We start from the raw sequence: 20,781 nt of genomic DNA, 5'->3' as shown, positions 1-20,781 counted from the left end.
TTGATACCACACCACTCCCTTTGTACATATAGCTTTCACAAAAGTTTCAATTTGAAAAAAATATATAAAAAATAATAATAATTGGTCTCAATGTTTATTGACATGCCACTGTCTCACATGAATAAAAGGAAAATATTAAATGCTCTCATGTTTCTCCTAGTTCTAGGTGAATATTATCATATAAAAATCAAGTGAAATAAATAAGTGTCACTTTTTTTTTAAAAAAAAAATAATAATAATATTTACATATAACTAGAATGACACTAAGAGAATACTAGGAGAACACCTAAGACTTTCTTGAATAAAATGTGGTCATAAAAATGCTTTAATGTAAACTTAATTGTACTTATACATGTATATTTTATAATTTTTGACACATGTGAATGGAGTGTGTTAAATAATTAAAAATTGTAAAAAAAATTTATGCATAGCATTTACTCTAATAATTAAGATAATTAAAATATAACATATTCATATTAAGTAAATTTATTGCAAATAAGACTATGCATGCAATAATTATGAATGTCAAAACTACCAATGTCTTTTTTATTTGATTTTATTTTATGAATAAAACTACCAAATGTCTTCTTTTTCTTTTGTCATACAAACAAGAAAAAATTGCCCATATATGTATTTTTTTAAAATTCCACCTCGCCTAGTGGGCGGCTACTAACCTTGTATTTGAAAGCATTCCCAATTTCTTTTCGTCTTATCTTCCATTAGAATCAATGATCCCTCTATATAATCCTACCCTTCCCTTTTGTTTGTCTTCGATCAGGAAAAAAAATATAGATTATAGAAGAGCCAAATTCTATAAATCCAGACTCAAATCTATACTAAAATTAATTTGCTCTCAAACACATTTTTGATGGGTGCATAATACTATACAACCATTTTTTTTTTTTAATTTTTAATTTTTAATTTTTTTTTTCTGAGTATCGTTTTTAATACAAGTGCTACATGAGCCACTAAATAATTTTTCAAAATTTGTGCTGCATGAACTACCACATAAGTTTGTAAAAAAAAATTATAATCAAATTAAACTATAATAAATTATAGGAGAAAGTAGTAAATCACTTTATTTTTTTAATCCCATATTATTGATGTGTCAATGTCAATCAATCAGTTATTGTTAAAAAAAAAAAAAAATTAAAAACTGATTATTACTCGCATAAACAAAGTGACCAAGTAAGATAAAAGTGTGTCATATAAGATTAATGTAAATTACAATTAATTATGGATTGTATTGGATATAGATATACCAACAAATAGTAATAATTAATAAAGAATAAAAGAACCTACCGTCACGTGTCGGTGAGACTGATTAGAGAGTTATAACAGACAAGCCCGGGTGGGCGCTATTCCGCTTGAGCTGAGGTGCCAAGAGCTCTCTCTCTCCCTCTCTCTCTCTCTCTCTCTCTCTCTCTCTCTCTCTTTTGGTGCTTGGAGAGAATATAGAGAAGATAAAAAGAAAGACAGGAAGAAGTGGATATAGAAAGGACAGGTCTGGCCGGGTTAAGAGGCATAGCGGTTCGCCTTGGAGGAGGAGGAGGGAATAGGAGACGAATGCAGAGGAAGAAAATTAAGGTCAAAGACAAGTTGATGGATTTGTGGCACAATATGCTTTTCCCTGTCAGGCGTGTTTGGCTTGCCGTTTCTGCTCGCGTTAAGGCTCGCAAAAATGGTCAGTCTCTACTCTCTTTACTCCTTCTTCTTCTTCTTCTTCTTCTTCTGCTAAAATTCTTTGGGCCGGGCATAATACCTCATACAGCTAGCAGATCATAAATTAATTAAATGAATCTACTCTAATTTAGTAGGGATTAGAACTCATTTGTTTTGAGCCGATTAAGAAAAAGAAAATCTCATGAAATTCTCAATCCAACTAATTATAATAACATTTGCCAATTGCCGCCATACCAATGAAATCGCTATGTTTCCTATTGATTCCATTTTTCTTATTGAATTGAAAAAATATATATATATATTATAACAAAATAGAAACCTATAATTCTAATTTGGTCCTTTTTAAAAAAAAAAAATTTATTCTCGTTTATTCCTCATATTCCTACCTTTTTCTGTTTCCATTTCTTGCGTTCAGAAGAAGATTTTCACACACTTGTTTTTTTAAAATATATATATATATTTCCCAGAGTATATTAATTCGAAGATTCTTTCGCTGGCCCGACTTTCATGTTACTCAATAAGGGCAATAGGCATGAGTCCATGACTAGGTTCTTCTGTTCCTAACCACGTGGCCCCATTCTTTGCCTTCCTCTCTCTTCTTTTTTCTTCCCAAAAGATAAACCGTGGCATGGCGGTCCCTTTGCTTGTTGGCTCTTAACATAATTTTTCAACGCTTTGTACTTTCTCTGTCGCACACGGAATGTCAGGTGGGAAGTCTACGGTAGGTGTGAGAGTTTGAAAATTTTCATGAAAAATATGTCCCCTTTTGAGGTACTACTTCTTTCTTCTCAACATTCCCACTCTCACCTTATGGATTTCAAATTGATAATTAGTATTTGGATCATATTGAAACTTCCGTGAATATAAAATTATATAAATTAATTATAATTTGATATATCTAATCAAATAATTTAAATCCTTTAATTCTAATTTATTAATTTTTTATTTGATTCGTAAATTAACTGTAAGACTAATAAGCGCGCTAATTATATTATATTGCAAGTGAGAAAAAGGGCACTATTTTGGGATATAATGGTTAGAAAAATTACATGTAGTAGGTTCAATATACTAGTTAGAATTATTTTTTTTTGGACGTGTTCTCACAAGAGAGAGATTCGAACTAGTGACCTCCACTTTATGAGGCATAATTTTCAGTCGATTGAGCTACTTCTTAGGGACAATATTAGTTAGAATTTAGGTCATTAACATTTATGATATGATAAATGATTAGAAAAATTATATTCATGTCTGTAAACTTTTTTGGTTTTAATTTTGGGTTAACTTTAAAATAAATATAATTAGCTGCAAAGCCAATTTTTCAATCCATCTATCTTAGGATCGGGAATTACCCGTGCCCCTGAAATCTGGTCAGAGTTGTAAGAGAGCCTCAACGGGAGCAAGAAAGCCCTTACAATTTTCCTAAAGGAATCTCAGTCGGTTGATTAGGGTCCAGCAACCATTCTTACAACTTAGAATGTAATTTCAACAGGCCAATACATCAAAACCATCTATATGTAGTCTGTATCACTGAAAACAAGGAGAAAAAAATGGCTTAAAAGAGCTTCAATGACGAGAGATCCCACTAGCCTAATTCACTAGAAGACAATAGGAAATTGCGTGTCCGTACGAATTGGTCTAAATCAAGTATCACTTCATGAATAGTGTAGTAATTTCCACAGCCACTAATAATATGATCAACCAAGTTAATGAAAAAGTTATAATAATTGAAGGATGTTCTCCAAGCTGCTCTGGTTTTATAATTTTTTATTATTATTATTTTTTTATTAAAACAAAAACTCTAGAAATATGAAATATAATACTTTTCAAGACTCTATGCTACTATTATTGGTCTTTGCAATAGGAAAATATAATGACATTTTACAAGTAAAACTATTGGTTTAGTTTGTAAAGTATAGGAGCATATCCAATAGATGGTCTTAAAACATCAAATTCTTTCCGTTTTAGTTGATAAAATCCAAAATTTCATTCCAACATATTTTCTCCCAAATCTTTAAAACCAAGGCAGAGTAGCAGTGATTCTTTATATTTATCAAAAAAAGAAAAGATAAAAAGTAAGTAGTTAAAGTAGAGAATGTTGATTTTTGGACAACCAATTGAGAGAGGGCTCCGAGAACCCCTGCTGAGCAAGTAAGCTCCGCACCTCAGGCTGTTCGGATATGCTCGGGCAAGTGGGCCCATCGGGGACCTCTCTCATTTGTCGTCCGGGTAGACCGTAATTCGGCCAGAGACATGCAGCCAATCCCGATCCCATACTACCACCTACACAATCCAATTTCTAATTCTTCCATGCCACAGCCACTCATTCAAGTGGTAAGTGCCTACTAAGTGGTGACCAATACTTTCGCCCTCACGCCGAAAGATGAGCGTTCTGATGGGATCAAACATCTTTTTTTTTAGTGCAACTTTATGCCAAGGCACTTTTAGTAATGGCCTGAACAACTTTAAAGTATTATTTTAACTACAACTTCGTGCGCATATAACGCCCAAAAGAGGTCCGCCGCCGCAGCTGGTCTTTGGCGTTAGGACCACTGGACCACTAGGGGCAGAAGAAAATAAATAGCACCCAACTGAAAGGAATCATATCTTTTCCATGAACTTGGGCTTCAGGTCATTAGTGTTAAATTTGTTTGGTGGCAGTCAGCGAGTAGGATCAGTGCTTTATTAAAGTTATTATGAGTATAAAAGCTATTGACACTAACAAGATTTGTGGACTTGTTCTGGGCAGGTGCTGGGCTTTTGAAGCTTCACAATGATGTACAAACCTGTGGATATCAGGACGTCCAGGTGATGTGGGAAATACTGAATCGATCAGAATCGTATCTGATGGAACACCATCCCAAGCGCAAGCAACGGGCCTTCTGGAGGGTTTTTCTGTGGTCTAACCAGAATGCACCATCATCCTTATCTGCAGATCATGCTTAAAACAATATGATAAAATAGTAATAACACGATGCTTATGTCCAGCAACATAACATCAGATCGTCTTTTTACCGACACTGCAGTGGCATGGTACATAGTTATTTTGCTAGGGTGCCCAATCAGTATATTATGATATATGTATCAGGTTTGCCTCTGATACCAAATGACAAAGTGGTGTGTAAATATAATAATATTTTGTTGATTCCACAATCAGCTCATTCTGAAATAGCAAACCCGGTGAGCCGTTTTGCTGATCACTAGTTTTCTCAAAGCAAGAACATCCAAAGCATAAGTGGATAACTAAATATAAAGGATTAGAGGATAATAATGTGCTAAAAATATAACAAACAAGCAGCACAGCAAATGAAAAATGTTGATTACTATACATGCTGGTGATACTGAAATCATTCGCAGAGTCCCAGACTGTATGGGTCACAGCCAATCAACATAAGCACAACCTAAAATTTGGAGGAGATTAATCATAACTTTTGGTGTGTGCAGTCAGGATGCTTAAAAGAGAGGTAAACGATGAGACAATATTTGTTTGCAAGTCCAATGGGATCAATCTTATGTCTCACAATAAATCTAATCCAGCTCTCAACAGTGATTCATATACTTTTCTTGAACTCAAGCAGAACTAACCAAATCCACTTTAGCAACTTAAGAAAATTGAATATTCTCCAATTGTCTCTACTTAGAAATCATATGCATGCTTAAGCCTCTTAATTAACTTAAAGATAATACAAAACTTAAATTCACCAGCACATTCTTTAAACTAACAGTACATAAATATTTGATAACAATGTCTGAGTGCTAGAGTCACAATCAAGACTGTACTACCATTCATAGCCAACCACTCTTGCCTCCCAGTTATTCAACTCACCAGCATAAACTTCCAAGTCCATGAGGACTTTAACAACAAACCAATGACCAAATGTTAAAGATGCTCATAAGTTTTCTTAGAGGTGATAATTCAGTCAAATAAGGGTAAAGGAAACATCTGATATGGAAGTCAACTCCATAACGAACTGAATTTCTTGGATTATTCAAAAATTGCAGATTAGTAAAGATATATAAAAGACAATATAAAATCAGTAGGCTATGGTGAGCTAATAAATACCCTACACTAGTTTATTATGAAGAGATTCCCCAGCTATGATGACAGCACATCCAAAGGAAACATACATGGAAAATTTTCATTTCATCGTTCTAAATTCATTTTCTTTCTGATTTCTGATTGGTAATTTTGTACAGTTTCTGAACCAGTTTCTCTCACCTGCATTTAGAATATTAACAGGTAATCAGCCATAATGTTTTTGATAAGCGATAACCAAGTAACCAACCAAATTATTGCATCCCATATCTACACATGTTGGCTTCCTGTTAGCTAGGGTGAGATCCCAAACTACTACACATATAGCGTACTTGAGCAATTGCATCCCAAATCTCTCCACAAATGATGATTCTCTTCACAACATGAGGCTCCATTCTGAAGTCACTAGCCTGCTCTTGGGTAATCACAAGGTGGAACCAGCACAATGACACTACCATTATATTTAAATTGAATTTAAAGTCCAAAACCCCAAATACATAATTATTTGATTGGCGTTTGAAAACCAGATAATTGTCACTAAAATATGCCCGTGACTGGGGACCAAGCCAACAACAGAACATTAGATTTTGCTAACAGAAATCATTGAGAATATCATGATTGCCAATTATCATAGTATAAATGCTCGTCTTCCGGTGGATGCTCATTCAGACATCGTCACTTAGATGGCCAAGAGGACATACTAGTGGCATCTATCAATTAAGCCTACCTAATTAGCTGGGATTAGGTATTAATTGAGTTGAGTTGAATACATGCTAAAGACTGGTATAGCATAAAACCCATGCTTTGTCCTCAAAATAATATATATAACTTAACTGAAATTGTAAAGCAATTTCTTAACTCATCAAGAAAAATATTTTGAGAATGTGATGTTAATTCAAGAATCCAACCAATTCTAAATTCTGAAATACACACACAAGAACTTTTACATGATATAGTTTTACCTACCTACTGAGCTAGACATATTATTCCTTCAAAACTGTTCTAAAAGTATCTTCTCAATGGCTGTAATTTACAAAAAACGCTGAAGATATGCTGGAACAAACAAAACTTTGCTAAGGATACAACAGGGCAACAAAACAGGGGGGGTTATTATTCGACTCCCTTCTGACTGGTTGCAGTTAAATGTGGTAGTTGAGATCAAGAGCAATGTTTAAAGAAGGAGAACAATCCTGTGATGATTCCAATCAACTTGTTACGGGCAGAGTTTTATCATGATGCCCAAGCAGAGCTGTCAGACCTTTATCACCATTCACACCAGTCAGTAACTAAATCAATCACATATGGGAGAAATGTTTGCTCCAGAAATACTATTCCTCAGATGCCTGTGTACATATTTTCTCCAGCAGCAATGGCCAGTCTTTTCCAAGCTGCTGTGGGTTCAGCTCCATTGCCACCTGGAAATCTAGCAATGAAACCAGAAAATGCTGTCCCTGCTCTTGGATGCCTTCCAAAGGCCTATTGGTACATTGCGACTGAAAATGAAGACCTGGCAAGACACCAGTAACAAGCTTCTTATGAAACTGGTGCTTGTAGATACTGCTCTTTGACAAGTCACGTCCACATCTAGCCCCAACAAATTCAATGCAGTACTTGATCAACCCTTTTATGTAAGCATCCAACCCACTATTCAACAAATTGGCACATTCCACTGACACCCCTTCAAGGCCCCGTGCTGCAGCAATGAGCTGCATCCGTTCCCTAAGTGCATTGGTTTCAAGCAATCCACCACTATCATATGAGCTAGTGCATCTATCAATGCTTGCTGAAGGAAAAGCTCTGCAGACCCTACCCACACTAACAGAGCTAAACGGTATCCCAAGTGGGGCCTGGAGTGCACTTCTACTGAATACTTCTTTTCCATCTTCAACAACTAATACTTCCTTCTGGTCTTTACTATGTACAGAAACTACACTATCTGTTGATCCCTTTATTAGATTCAATTTAGTAGAGTGGGAAAGCAAAACCTCTCCTTCACTATCTGCTGTTTCTCTGAGTCTCTGATGCTGCTGCACTGACTTCCATATATGACAATCCCTGTCTTCTAATATCGCATTATCACCACTAACTGTTGATTGAGGGGAAGCAAAACCCACCTTCCCAATTGACCCAACAAGAATTTCCGACCTTGCCTTTGGAGGTGAGGATGGAAAAACAGCCCCATTCAGTAAAGGGTAGAGCACACTTGGCTGATTCCCATCACTAGCAAATGTCTGAATTTCCTTCTCAGGAGTTGGTGCCGGTGGAACTTTTGCATGACAAGCATTTTTCAAAATTGACCGAATAAACTGATTATGGAGTGGAACATTTTCTGGCCCTAAAACTTGAAAACAAAGCTTATTAAACTCTACCTTGCTTAGCTTTAAACTCAACAATCTGCTTAAATAATAAAAATATTGTTTCGACCTCCCCGGCCCAAGTCTCTTAACTATTTGAGCTTTGATATCTGCGAGATTGATCCGCGAATGCTGATGTGGCGGTGGTTTCATTTCTCATAAAACAGAATCCATACACAATGCTCCACCAACTTCCACTTTCTTTTTAACCAAAACCCTAGCTAAATTGGGGGTTTTCTCTCCATATCCAAAAATCCATTCTCCACATACCTAAAAGATACACCCCTTTAACTTGATCAAAACCCATCAATGAAAACGCACAATACATTTTCAAGAAGAGCCGAGTCCCTAAGCTTAAATATTTTTGAACTCTCCCTCCAAATTTCAATCAGGGCAAAGTTCAGTTTGGATTTCCAATTCAACAGAGAGAAACCCTAACCGTAATTACACTCTGTAGCTACAAAACGCACAAAGTTCCTGAAGAAACCTCAAAGCACGTAAAGCGAAACCCTCACTCTATCCAAAATGGAGAAGCTAAAAGTACGGAAATATTCACGAAAATTGGAAAAATAACATTGATCGGCAACGACTAAGAGCTTAGAGAGCATAAGTTCTGGAATTGAAGTTCAAACTTAGAAGAGATTTGGGATAACACAGATAACTTTGAGAGAGAGACAGAGAATTCGAATTCTGACCTGTTTGGAGCTGGAGAAAGCGAGAGAAAATTTTGGGTTTTTCAGACAGAGAGAGAGAGTTGGAATGCGCGTTGACCAATGAGCAACATTTAGCTCCTTCCTTCTCTTCCTGCATTTGAGCATCTCTCTCCCTCTCTCTAAAATTCGCTCTGCATTTTGATTGATTCCTTGCTCTTTCAGTGAGGTTCTTGGGTTTCACTCTCTCTCTCTCTCTCTCTGTCTCTTGACTCTTTTTCTCAGTTTCGTGTCTGTTTGGGCAACGACGGCTTTTTTCCGGGTTTTTTTTTTTTTTTTTGTAATTTTCCTGTGTGGGAAACTTCTTTCTGCTTTTAGTAAGAATTATTTCCTTTTTTGGGAAACTTGAACTTCAACCGATGATATTAAAAAATAAAAAGATTTTGTGTTAACGAAAAATGAGCTGACAAGATATAACCATTTTTGAATTGTGATTTTTAAAATTACAAATTCAAACAGACTATAATCCTTTCCCCCTCTTCAATTAGAAGAAGATGAAGAAAAAAGTGTCCTATTGTTTTAATTATGTTTAGCTACCTAACTCCCCGGATGCGTGAGGATTATTATTCATAGTAAAGCTGTCAGAATTTTAACAAGTGTTCTAATATTGTTTATCAAACTTACCAAAAAAAAATTGAAGAACAAATATATGCATATAGTTTAGTCCGGTCCGGTTAGTTATATTGAAAGAGTATTTTTATCCAAACAAAAAATAAAAAGACAAAAATATCCTTTAAATATAACTAACTGAATATTTTTTAACAATATCACGCATGCAAGTAATCACGTCATGCAAGAAGATGGAAAATTTTTTTATAGAAAAAATAAAAGGAAAATTTATTTATTTAGTCTATGTAATTGTACTAAACTGATCATTGGGATAGCAAAAGTAGTTTAAAGATCTAGGGTAAACTATTTAACAAAAACAGTTAGATGCATGCCTGAATCCAAGTCACAACCAATTGATGATTGACACTTGGTAGGTGATGACTTAATTTGTTTTAAATTACAGTTATCTACTGTGATACTCTAAGCATCAGTTTGGTACAACTACATAGACTAAATAAATAATTTTGCACAAATAGTTATCTACTTTTGATATTCGAAGTATCAGTTTGGTACAACCATAAACTCCAGGTATCAAATAAATAATTTTCCCTTTAAAAAAAAAAATTAAAGGGTTAAAATCGATATTCTTCAAATAAATAGATATCATCCAGCAAGCTCAGGAAAAAAAAAATTAGAAAAAAAGTTATCATTCAGACAAAAGAAAGGAGAGAAAGAAAAAACAAAAACCAAAGATTTCTTTGGCAAAGAACGATAAGGCCTTGATGTGTTTTCTTTCTTCTCTTCCCCTTTCTTTTTTGTAGATCCTAATAATATATACAAATTATTATAGCAACCCCTTTTTGAACTGCCTTCTCTCTTTTTTCTGCAACCAAATAGTGCTTCAAGGACATTTTATAGACAATTCTGCTAATAATGAATCTGCCCTCCAAAAAAATATCATGGCAAGAATTCACTGACACCACCAAATCTAGACTGCACAAGAACCCTGCAGTAAAATTCAGTTACAATTAGCAACAATCCTTAAATCCCAAACTTAGTAGGGTTCAATTGAGAAAGACGCAAAATACAATATATGAATCCAGATTGTGCAATGGGTTGAACACACATACTATAGGGCATCCCAAAAAAGACAATACATCAGAAAACTACATGAAGATAAATTGCAGAGAGATAAAAATCTAGCTATCTGTATTCTCAGGTTCAGTCCATTTCTGACTAATGCTCATTTACTCAGAAAATGTCATAGGTTTATCCCTACTACAAAAAGTCCAACAGTTCCCCAGCACTTAACTCAACCTAACACATTACAATTTATCCACCTGGAAAACTATTAAAAGCCAGTATTTAGAGTGTGTTTCGAGTGCGATTTCGCAGGCCATAAGGGCGATTTTAAACCAAATTGCAGAAAGTGTATCGGTTGGAAGTGTGTTTTTAAAAATGTATAATTTTAAAAGCAAAACTGCGATTTTAAAGGTCAAACTGCGATGTACCAAACTCTGAATTGCGTTTTGAAGTGGCATGTTTTAAAATCGTTATTTTTTAATTGCACTTTTTGAAATCACAAACCCAAACTGACCCTTAAATACACAAAACTCTGACCAAATCAAGCTATTACAATAGGAGGATGCAAAATCATGCTTCAAATATGAGGGAGCTTAATGCTTCACAATCCATAACTCATTCAACATATAATACATCTCTTTAAAGTTTAAGATATATGCATAATCCTCAACATGAATGAAAGCAAATGGTAACTAAAACCCTGTACTTAGGACTTGCACCTCATCCTCAGTCACTTACATGCACTCGTTCTCATCTAAAACCATAGATGCTCTTAAGTTGCATTTGTTTTGGCATTTTTTCAGAAAACGTTTTCCATATTTTCTAGTGTTTGATGTGGGTGAAAAATTCTGGTCAATGAACAAATTCCCCTTCTTTTCTACCACCTCCCTGAACTGCAATACCACACACCCCAGTTGCCAACCCTCCCCTTGGAGCCACCCCATTTGTCTCTCTCGCCCACCAGTCCAACCCTTCTTATGGTAAACCCCACCACCATAGAAGAATCTAACCACCCCGAATATCTCAGCATCACCTTCCTTTGCCTGTGACTCATCATCCTCCATTACCCATCATAATCTCTCACCCCCAATTTCCCCACCCCTTTTATTGCAGCCTCCCAACAACTTCTCCCTCACCCTCTTCCTAAAAGACAAAAAAGCAGAAGGCTCTCCCTGTCTGTAGGTCTTTGTGGGGTTTTTTTTTTTTTTTAACTGAATAGTGGGTTTTTTTTTTTTTTTTTTTTTTTTGCCCTTTTTTTTTTTTTTTTTGTAAATTGTTGGTGATGGTATTTGGCATTGTTAGGTGAACTTGATAGGTTTTCGGATGGTTTTCAATCATAGTGGGAAAATATTTTTCGTACCAACCAAACAAATGGGAAATATATTCGATTTTATTTGAAGGGTGTCTCAACCCAAAGAATGGACAATTAGTGATTTTTCCCAAAAATATTTCAAACGAAAACATTCTCTCAGAAACCAGTTTATGTCAAAACAAAAGTAGCCTTAACTGCAGTACAATTGTATCTTTTCTACTAGTAAAGTACCTGTACAAGATATGTACTGGGATAGTCGATCTTTAAACGCCTTGAAGTGCTTTTTGAGGGTCAAGTTGTCCGCTACAATAACTGGAAGGAACAGCAGATAGTTCCTGCCTTCCTTTCCATTCTTCACCAGGTTTCAGTACAATGGGCTTTTCCACACAAGCAGCCTCAACACATAGCATATGCTTGTAGTCAGCATCCCCAAAGTCTGGAATTGCCTTTGCTTTCTTATCCCATGGATTCCAAACCACTGCAGAAAGAAAGACACTTATAACACCAGAATCAACCATGTTTCGTAGTAATGCTAAAGACAAACATGTGGTGCCTTCTCTGTGTGTGTGTAAAGCAATTTACACAGAATCTGATACCAACGTTGCTATAAGGCATGTAAAGCAAAATGCAAAAATTTTCCCCAGAAATTCATGATTTATATCTGCCTTATCCTTTGTTCTCCTCAGTCCTCATTAGAAAAGGGAGGGGGAAACCTCACCAAATAACAGCAGAAAAAGCCATTTTTCTCATTCTAAAATCTTGAGGTCTTTCCATAAGACACAGCTTGAGCTGAATAAACTTCTCTACAGATCCAGACTAGAGCTTTAGCACTTGAATGAAGTAGTAAGTTTTTATCTGTTTAAACCAAGACTTTCCTAAACAGTTATCCTAACTAGTATGGTATATTGACTGGCCACCAACCAATGGCTCGCTCATAACTTCAGGACAAGTAGCATGGAGTTGCACATAAAAAGTTTGTACTCCCAATATTTTCTTATCAGAGCATAGCTTCCTATCTACTTAATATTTTTTTTTTGAAAAAATATATAAAAAAAAAAAAAAAAAAAAAAAACAAGAAAAGGGTAAGCTTGCTATGGTAGCTATATAAATGGCAAAAACTCAAAACCTAGCAGAGCGCGTGGATGGGACTCAACTCACCAGCATCTGGAAGTCCATCTTTCCGCAAAACAAATGTTCTCTTCCTTTCATGATCAATAATTGCAATTTTTGTTGGGGTACTGAGATATATTTTGTCCACCTTTACCATCAAAAGAGTAAATAAAGAAGCAACTAATAAATATTTGAACAAAATGACAGTGAAAAATCCAAAGCATTCCCATTCAAACCAGTACTAACTTCTGATTCGAATGTTATTGCATCTCCTTGTTCTGTAAATCGCTCTCTATTCTGCAGGTTATCCAAATAATCCAGGGTCTCTAGGCCTTCTACCCGAACTTCACTGAATAGAAGAACATGATAGTTAATTTGCAGCAAAATACAAAAAAAACACATTCTCCTGAACTCTTCTTAGAGCATCAATCACAAGTATAAGTCACAGCAGATTTAATAGAAATGAATGAAACCAAACTAGCTTCTTAAGGTATCTTGCATGATTATGATGTAAAGTTCTTCCGTACGATGGTATTTTACTATCTATAATAAATATATCTCAAAAATCAGAAAAATCACTCTGCAAGTAGTTAAACAACAGGAATTAAGCCGTCTGACAATGTTATTGGTGTTTGTTTCATCTCCAGACATAAATTGATCTCTCTTCTAGGGCCCAAACATGGTGAGATTGAATTGGCCGTTTCATAAAATTTAGTGTGTAAAATAAAATGGATGAAGTTGCATATACAACTTCACGCGGGAGACACAACTAGCTGAATTATGGAAAAGGATTGTCTTCCCAACACAGAGCCTGATTAAGAAACAGAAGCTTAGCGAGGATAGACAAGGTTTGTCTATGTCACAAAATTTCACAAATGCACCATTGCTTAATATTTTTTTGATGAATACACCATTGCTTAATAGATAACAAGAAGTGCCTAGATCAGTATAAGATAGTATTCCAATATGATCAAGTCTTGTTTTCCCATAAACAAGGATTGATTGTTAATCCTCAACATAATACATAGATTAACAGTTGAAACATCTTCTAAGAAATCAGGGGATGCATATGAATGATCTAAACTGTGGACTTGATACTTTGCATAAAACCAATAGCACACAGCATTCCTAAAATTAAATAGATAACTTTATCTTATAGAGAAAAAGTTAAGCATCTAATAACAATTACATATTGCAATGGAGTAACAGTTCATAATAACATAAAGGAAGATTCTTCTTGACATTCCTATGTCTCTGTATTTTAGTATTTGTACTGTTTGGTATCACTGCAATCACTTGTCATTCTTCCATTGTTAGAATGACTACACCCCAACCTGTAGTCTCCAATATATATCTCTTCATACTAACAGGACATGTCACCACTCCTTTTACCCATTTAGAAATGGAAAAACTAATTATCAGAGGAAGACCAGCTAATCATGCAAGGGAAATACGGCTACATCCTCACCAGAAATAACAAATAGCCCCATCAGAATATGTCAAGAATCTGACCCTTTAACAAATGTACTATCACTATTGTCCCAACCATGTCCACGACATATCTTTACAATACATAAACTACCACTCCATATGCCTCCCTCTGAAATATCAATTTAGATATGCATGACATCTGAAATTTCATAAAGTTATCATTTTTATTTCTGGATAAGTCCCAAATTAATCAATTTGATGAGACAATTTTTGAAAATTTTGGAATTTGAGATAGATAGAAGCATGTGAAATGTTAAAACACATCCAATGCTGATAGATATTTTACTGCCTACAGAAAAGAGAATACAGGGAGGGGGAGTGGGGAGTTAAACTACTAAAGTAATAACTGAAGTGATAAAAAGAATAGGTATCGCGATAAAACCTGACATCTGTAACAGCAAAATATGTGTGATATGCAAACGTGAACGTAAGCAACTTTCCATCTGTACTTGTATTGCGAATACGAGACGTCAACATCAAATCTCCTCCAGGTCCCAAAGTTATCCTCAGGCGAAACTCATATCTACAAATAATAGATCTTTTTTTATAAGTAATCAAAATTTATTAAAAAGCGAAAATGCGCAACCTAAGTACACAAAAAGTATACAAGAGAAACACCTAACTAGAAAAAGATCAAAAAAATCAAGAAAACTATAAATATGAAGACAACTAGTTCAATGCTTAATTTACTCAAAAGATCAGAGTTCCAAGTATTTAAATGCACAGGTAACAATCTCATAGGAGTAGAACAGTTTTCTAATATGTTCATTCTACTTCTAATATGAAGTGTTTTCAAAAATCCTAAAGTCAGAAAAAAAAAAAAAAAGGAACAATTTTCCAATAAACTAAATAATTGTTTCACAAACAAATGACACAAAATTAATGCTCAGCCTCACTAAACTATCCCTCCCTGCTCCCTGTCCCGCATTTGGAAAAAATAATAATAATAAATAAATAAAAATAAAAAGAATAAAAATAAAATAAAAGAACAGAAAAATAAAAGGGTAACCATAGAGCATAAATAACATGCTCCAAATGCCTTGTAAGAAATTACATGATAACCTTCAACATAATTAAAGATATTATAGAAAATGAGTCATGCACCTGTGAGGCCAGATCTTCACATCTTCTTCAGAGAGCTTAAGTATTAAATCAACAAAAGCCTTATTGGAGCTACTAGTTGGAAAAGGTGGGGGATCAGGATCTACGATCCAAAACCTATTCCTAGCAAATCCATGTACTTCAAGAGAACCCTGAATTCCAAACTGCATATACAGAAGATTTTTTTTTTTTTTTTTTAATTTTTTTTAAAAAGAAAAGAAATAATGAATGAAGAGAAAAGCTGAAAGAAAATAACCACATACTTGAGGAAAACATATTGGAATACCTCCACGTATTGCCTTTGGAGGTTTAAAAATAGCCTGCAATAAGCATAGATATTAAGAACAGACAAAAGACCATAAATAAAAGAAACTCTGGTAGGGAAAAAAAAAAAAAAAAAAAGAGCTGCAGCTAGCAAACTTAATGCAAAACAACAATTAAGTTTATTTTGATGCGGCACAATACAAAAACTTCTAGGAAGAAATGGCAACACCCAAGAATTTTGATGCGGCACCTAATAATGTTATCTAATATTATAAGAATGATTTTTTGGAAAAAACTTAATATTAGAAGAATGTTTCTTGGAAGTCATTTGGTAAGACACCCAAGAAGAAATGGCAAGCAAATTAAGAAGAGTGAAGTAATTTAAGTCAAATAGCATTTTAGGATTAGGAAGAGTTATCTAATAGTATTATATATTTTATGTTTGAAAGATTTCAGGCATATAATATTAGGGTAGGCAGAAACTCATTTATTACTGGTTTGCTTAAAATTTGTGCATATTTAAATGGGCCAACAAATTTTTAATAAGTAATTAAATGGGAAAACTATTTAGTGATAGAAGGAGTTATATAACAGGCACAAGAAAAAAAAAATTACCACATATCGCCCATAAAATAACCAGATAAAAAATAAATTTTGATGCCATTTACGATCTCCAGCTAAACAGATTTTGTACAACAATTATAATGCATTTATCGTACCTTACTACTAAGAAAAAGCAATTCTTCCCCATGTTCATTCTTCCAAGATGTAACTTGAGCCCCGTACAAATACACCTGTTCCAAAAGGACAAAGTCATAAAAAGTGCAGCTGAGTCTAAATAAGCTGCATCTATCACCTTGTCAACACCAGACAAGAAAAACAATAAGAAAAGTTCAATTATAAAATATGTAATCAAGAACAGAAACACCCATGTTAGTAGACTTACATATGTAATCTGAAGATAAGATTCAATTAAGTATACAGAACAAGGTAGTGAATACGAATTGCCCCATGTTAATAGACTTACATATTTACACTTCCAATTATAAGGTGCAGATGGATTCAGTTCAGGTTGCATAAAAGGCGACACACACCAGAAAAGAGCCAAAAAAGAGCTCCCAAAAGTATGCAAGTGAAGGGGAGAGAGAGAGAGAGAGAGAAGGAAAAAGTATAAGAGTGGTACAAAAGAATGATGTTCACGAAACATCTCATAGATATGGCACAAAAGAAAATATTTTGCTACTGAATAAATATTGCAGAGCTAGTTATGAAACGAAGAAAATTATATAAGCACTTAAATATGGTCCCACACATCCAACTTCACAAATATAATATGTCCCCACCACAGACGGTGAAAAACATGCCTCAACTTCCTTGGCCATTCGAGCACCTCAGTTTAATTCACCATCTCCATCAACAAAGGCCTCTCAGGAGTATTTTGGCACCAAAAATGATAAATAAATGACAAGCTTGACACAAAGCAAAGTGTACACACAACAGTTGCACACACAAGCTACAACATTGAAATTTACCCCCCCCAGTAGAATTCATTCACGTTTCTCCTACTGGCACCATACAATTTGTTAAAAAAAAAATGAAGCCATTAACCCCAAGCAATTCTACATTTCCAAGTCAGCATTTAAAAACCATATAGAAAATGTATGATTAAACTTGTAGAAGCAAAAGAATCAAATAATGAAAAATAGGAAAACTCCAAAACAGAAAAGAGAAGCTAAAACCAAGCAAGAAAAATTTAAGTAAAATTCAAAAATAATGACCATGTAATTCATAATAAAAGAAAAAGGATTGGCAGCATTTACATAATGAAAGTAATTAGAACTTTTCAATGCATTTAAAAATCTCAATCAAATAATTATCGCCATAAAATAAGGGGGCTGATTTAAAAGAGAAGTCCAATTTGAATCTTTATCAAGGCAGTAATACGAGTCTGCTTTTGCATGCCTAGAACTTTTATTGCTTCCTATTTTCGATCTGTCAATAGTTTTCTTTCACCGCAATCAATCAAAATTTTATAAGGATTTACACAAAATTTTCCACATGTTTTCCTGCAGAAATAAAGAGAGTAAAATGCCTGAACTCTCATGTCAAACTTTGACTTCATTCTGCGTACCAAAGTACCAAGAAAAGCGGTGAATTTTGTAACTAAATCAGCCAATATCGTCATAAATCTTCTCCTCATTTCACTCCAAACTTTGCCAACTCATCCGAAGAATCAGCAGAGTTTCTCATATGCAGCCCCTCTGGTTCAATCTAGGTAGATCGTTAACAGAACAAAGCAAGAAAAAAATACCTACACATGAAGCAGTCTTGTTCCGATCCAGATCCCCCCCATAACATAGTTTTCTTTCCAAATTTCTGTTCACCTCGTGTGAAATCATAAAATCACATATCTTATAAAAAATAAATCATAAAATCACATACAGTGTCGCAAAACAAGGTTGCAAAATTTGGCATAAGATACATCCATCAAAGGACAATCACAGCAAAGTCACGCAGAAGAATGAACAGAACATAATTACAGAGAAAATTGTCAGTCCCATTCATTAAGAAGAAGAACGTTAAAGAAATTAATCAAGCTCCGTAATACATTGATAGATTCAACATTGGCACGAAATACTGATGTGTAGCAGTGCATAAATCCTCAAACACAACGCAAAATCAATCCAAAACCAAAATCCAAGAACAAGAAAACTAATGAAATAAGCACAAAACACTATGCATGAAAAGATAAAGAAAATAAAGATCAAAGATAGAGAGCATGCGTTCAACGAATGGTACCTCAGCAGAACAGCCACGAACCTCGCGGAGAATGATCTTGTGGAGGCCATTGACACCCGCAGTGTGCTCCACATACGCCATTTCCCCAGACGACGTACTCGACATTCTCTCTCTATCTCTCTCGCGCGAACTCACACAAACACACAGAAACAATCAAAATCACAATCGCTCTCTTTATTTCTCTTTCTCCTTCTGGAATAATTTTTTAAACTCTTCGCGGATCGTATATCGTTATCCTGTATATATAGGAGAAAGGGACGGAGGGAGAGAGATTATTATTTTTTATTTTTTTCTTTATTTTTCTTTTTACTCTAATTAAATGCTCGAATAGATTTGTAACTGTATGTTGGTTTCAGTTTTTTTTTTTGGTTTCAGTTAGTGGAACATCATGTACCTTACACGTGTCATTCAGATAGTTATATTTAACAGTAATTTAATTGAAGGGGGCTTATTTGTTATTATGCCTAATTTTAGAAAATTGATTTTTTTTTTTTTTTTTGACAAATAGAAGATTGATAATTCAACTTTGTAGTATCCTAAAGGATATTGTAATAATCTTATTGGTATGATTAGTAACGTAACTCAATCACATGGGGTTTTAAAGGTTTCACGATGTTTGAACACCTCTATTAAAGAGTTCAAAATCTCATTAAAGCCATTCGAATAAGACGTTGGACCACCTCTAAGGGTTCAAAATCTCATTAAAGCCATTCGAATAAGTTATAAGAGCCCAATAAAAGGCTCATCTTCCCTAATGGCTGAAGAGTACCTAAATCGTACACGATTTCCTCCTCTCCATGACAATTGCTTGGCCACGACAAATAATTTTTCCCGATATTTTTGAGAGAAAAACACCTAGAGTTATAACTAAATTTAGGCAAAATTTCCCAAAGCCCTATCAAGAAATTTTCCAAACAATGGATTAATAAAGAGAAGAGGCCACTTTCCCCATGTGCATAATTTTGCCCTACATTTATTATGCTATAATTACAGTGCAATCTCTATAACCTTTTACCTCTTTTGCAATCTTCTTCCTCCTAGTTGTTAGTTGTAGGCTCAAAGTCATTGTTCTATTAATATATTTTGAAGGATGTTATTTTTTTTTTAATCTGAAATATCATTTGAATAAGTTAATATTATTTCATATCTTTACAAGTGTTTGAGTTATTTTTTAATATATTTGTCTTGAGAAAATAAAAACCTTAACAGTCATGGCCATGATTGTTTAATTTGTTTCAAAGTAACTTGTAAAAATAAAAAAATAAAAAAATTCTTTCATAGGTTTGTGAAATTGTTTTTCTATATAAATTAATCTGGTTTATGTATATATCTCTTTTGAAAATACTACTGGTCTCCTAACAATAAATTAACGTGTATTGTCGTCATTCTAATTTTAATACCCACATCTAGCATCTTCGTGTGTATATATATATAATTTCAACATCTTCAAGGCAATCATGCAAAAAAGATGGGTTTCACTTGTCAGTGCCGTGACGTGATAAAATCATTATTAGGAACTTATAAAATGTTTTGTTGGGGGCTTTTTATTATTATTATTTTGAAAAATTATTGTAAAGTTTCGTGAGATTTAAGTATGCTTTATTATCAAATTGCTCCAGCCGTTGAAGTTTATAAAATCGTGACACATAAGTATAGAATACATCTATATCACCCTTACCATTTTCTAAGCTGATTTGTTGTGCTATCCATAGCCATATGATACATGAAAATATGTTGTTTTGGTGAAGGACTACATCAACTTTAAGTGATACGTATCATTGCTTTATAGGTATAAGGCTACGTGAGACTTAATAAAATAGTTCTACATGTGCAACCTCAATTTATCGCATGACAAAAAATAAAGATAAACAAAAGTTTATAAAAAAATATATAATATAAAAAAAAAGAGGGTGACCATCCATCGTCCCCCACCAATAGGGGTGGCATGAAGGGTGTGGGTAGGTCTTTCTACCAACTCCACTCTACCATCGATGGAAGGGATGTAGGTCTTTCCACCGCATCCACATTATTATTAATGAAGAGTGCATTCACCCACGCTGTCATTGGTGAAGGAGGTGAGGTCGTCTCATTGCCTTGTCTTGTGACTGACAGGGAATATGCATCATGGACTCATGACTCACACACGCCTTTACACAACCCACGTCATTTGTTAGTATAGGAGGGTGGGTTGAAACACCCACCAATAGAGGAGGGGGTAATACCACTCCACAATCCCATCCTTGGACTGACGGAGGGCATAGGTCGTGATCCACTCACTCTCTCCACCAATGA

The 20,781-nt window shown here is 34.6% G+C and overlaps 3 protein-coding genes across 3 annotated transcripts; 1 reads left to right on the top strand and 2 right to left on the bottom strand.

Moving 5' to 3' along the window:
• Positions 1-1,366: 1,366 nt before the first annotated feature.
• LOC132187680 (uncharacterized) lies at positions 1,367-4,700 on the top strand. Its single transcript, XM_059602071.1, has 2 exons — positions 1,367-1,684; positions 4,430-4,700. Exons 1-2 carry the CDS (start codon positions 1,567-1,569, stop codon positions 4,624-4,626), a joined length of 315 nt encoding a protein of 104 aa, XP_059458054.1. The 5' UTR covers positions 1,367-1,566; the 3' UTR covers positions 4,627-4,700.
• A 227-nt stretch (positions 4,701-4,927) lies between these two features.
• On the bottom strand, positions 4,928-9,013 carry LOC132187679 (uncharacterized). Its single transcript, XM_059602070.1, has 2 exons — positions 8,766-9,013; positions 4,928-8,683 (listed from the first exon to the last, which is right to left on the bottom strand). The coding sequence occupies exon 2, from the start codon at positions 8,221-8,223 to the stop codon at positions 7,045-7,047; it is 1,179 nt and encodes a 392-aa protein (XP_059458053.1). The 5' UTR covers positions 8,224-8,683; positions 8,766-9,013; the 3' UTR covers positions 4,928-7,044.
• A 915-nt stretch (positions 9,014-9,928) lies between these two features.
• On the bottom strand, positions 9,929-18,713 carry LOC132187379 (putative glucose-6-phosphate 1-epimerase). Its single transcript, XM_059601674.1, has 9 exons — positions 18,490-18,713; positions 16,410-16,484; positions 15,690-15,746; positions 15,430-15,590; positions 14,708-14,848; positions 13,081-13,183; positions 12,883-12,982; positions 11,956-12,202; positions 9,929-10,335 (listed from the first exon to the last, which is right to left on the bottom strand). Exons 1-8 carry the CDS (start codon positions 18,592-18,594, stop codon positions 11,988-11,990), a joined length of 957 nt encoding a protein of 318 aa, XP_059457657.1. The 5' UTR covers positions 18,595-18,713; the 3' UTR covers positions 9,929-10,335; positions 11,956-11,987.
• Between the last annotated feature and the right edge of the window lie 2,068 nt (positions 18,714-20,781).

This window comes from Corylus avellana, chromosome ca7, assembly GCF_901000735.1.
Source record: "Corylus avellana chromosome ca7, CavTom2PMs-1.0".
Classification (NCBI taxonomy): domain Eukaryota; kingdom Viridiplantae; phylum Streptophyta; class Magnoliopsida; order Fagales; family Betulaceae; genus Corylus; species Corylus avellana.
This window is presented reverse-complemented; position numbering and strand designations above follow the sequence as displayed.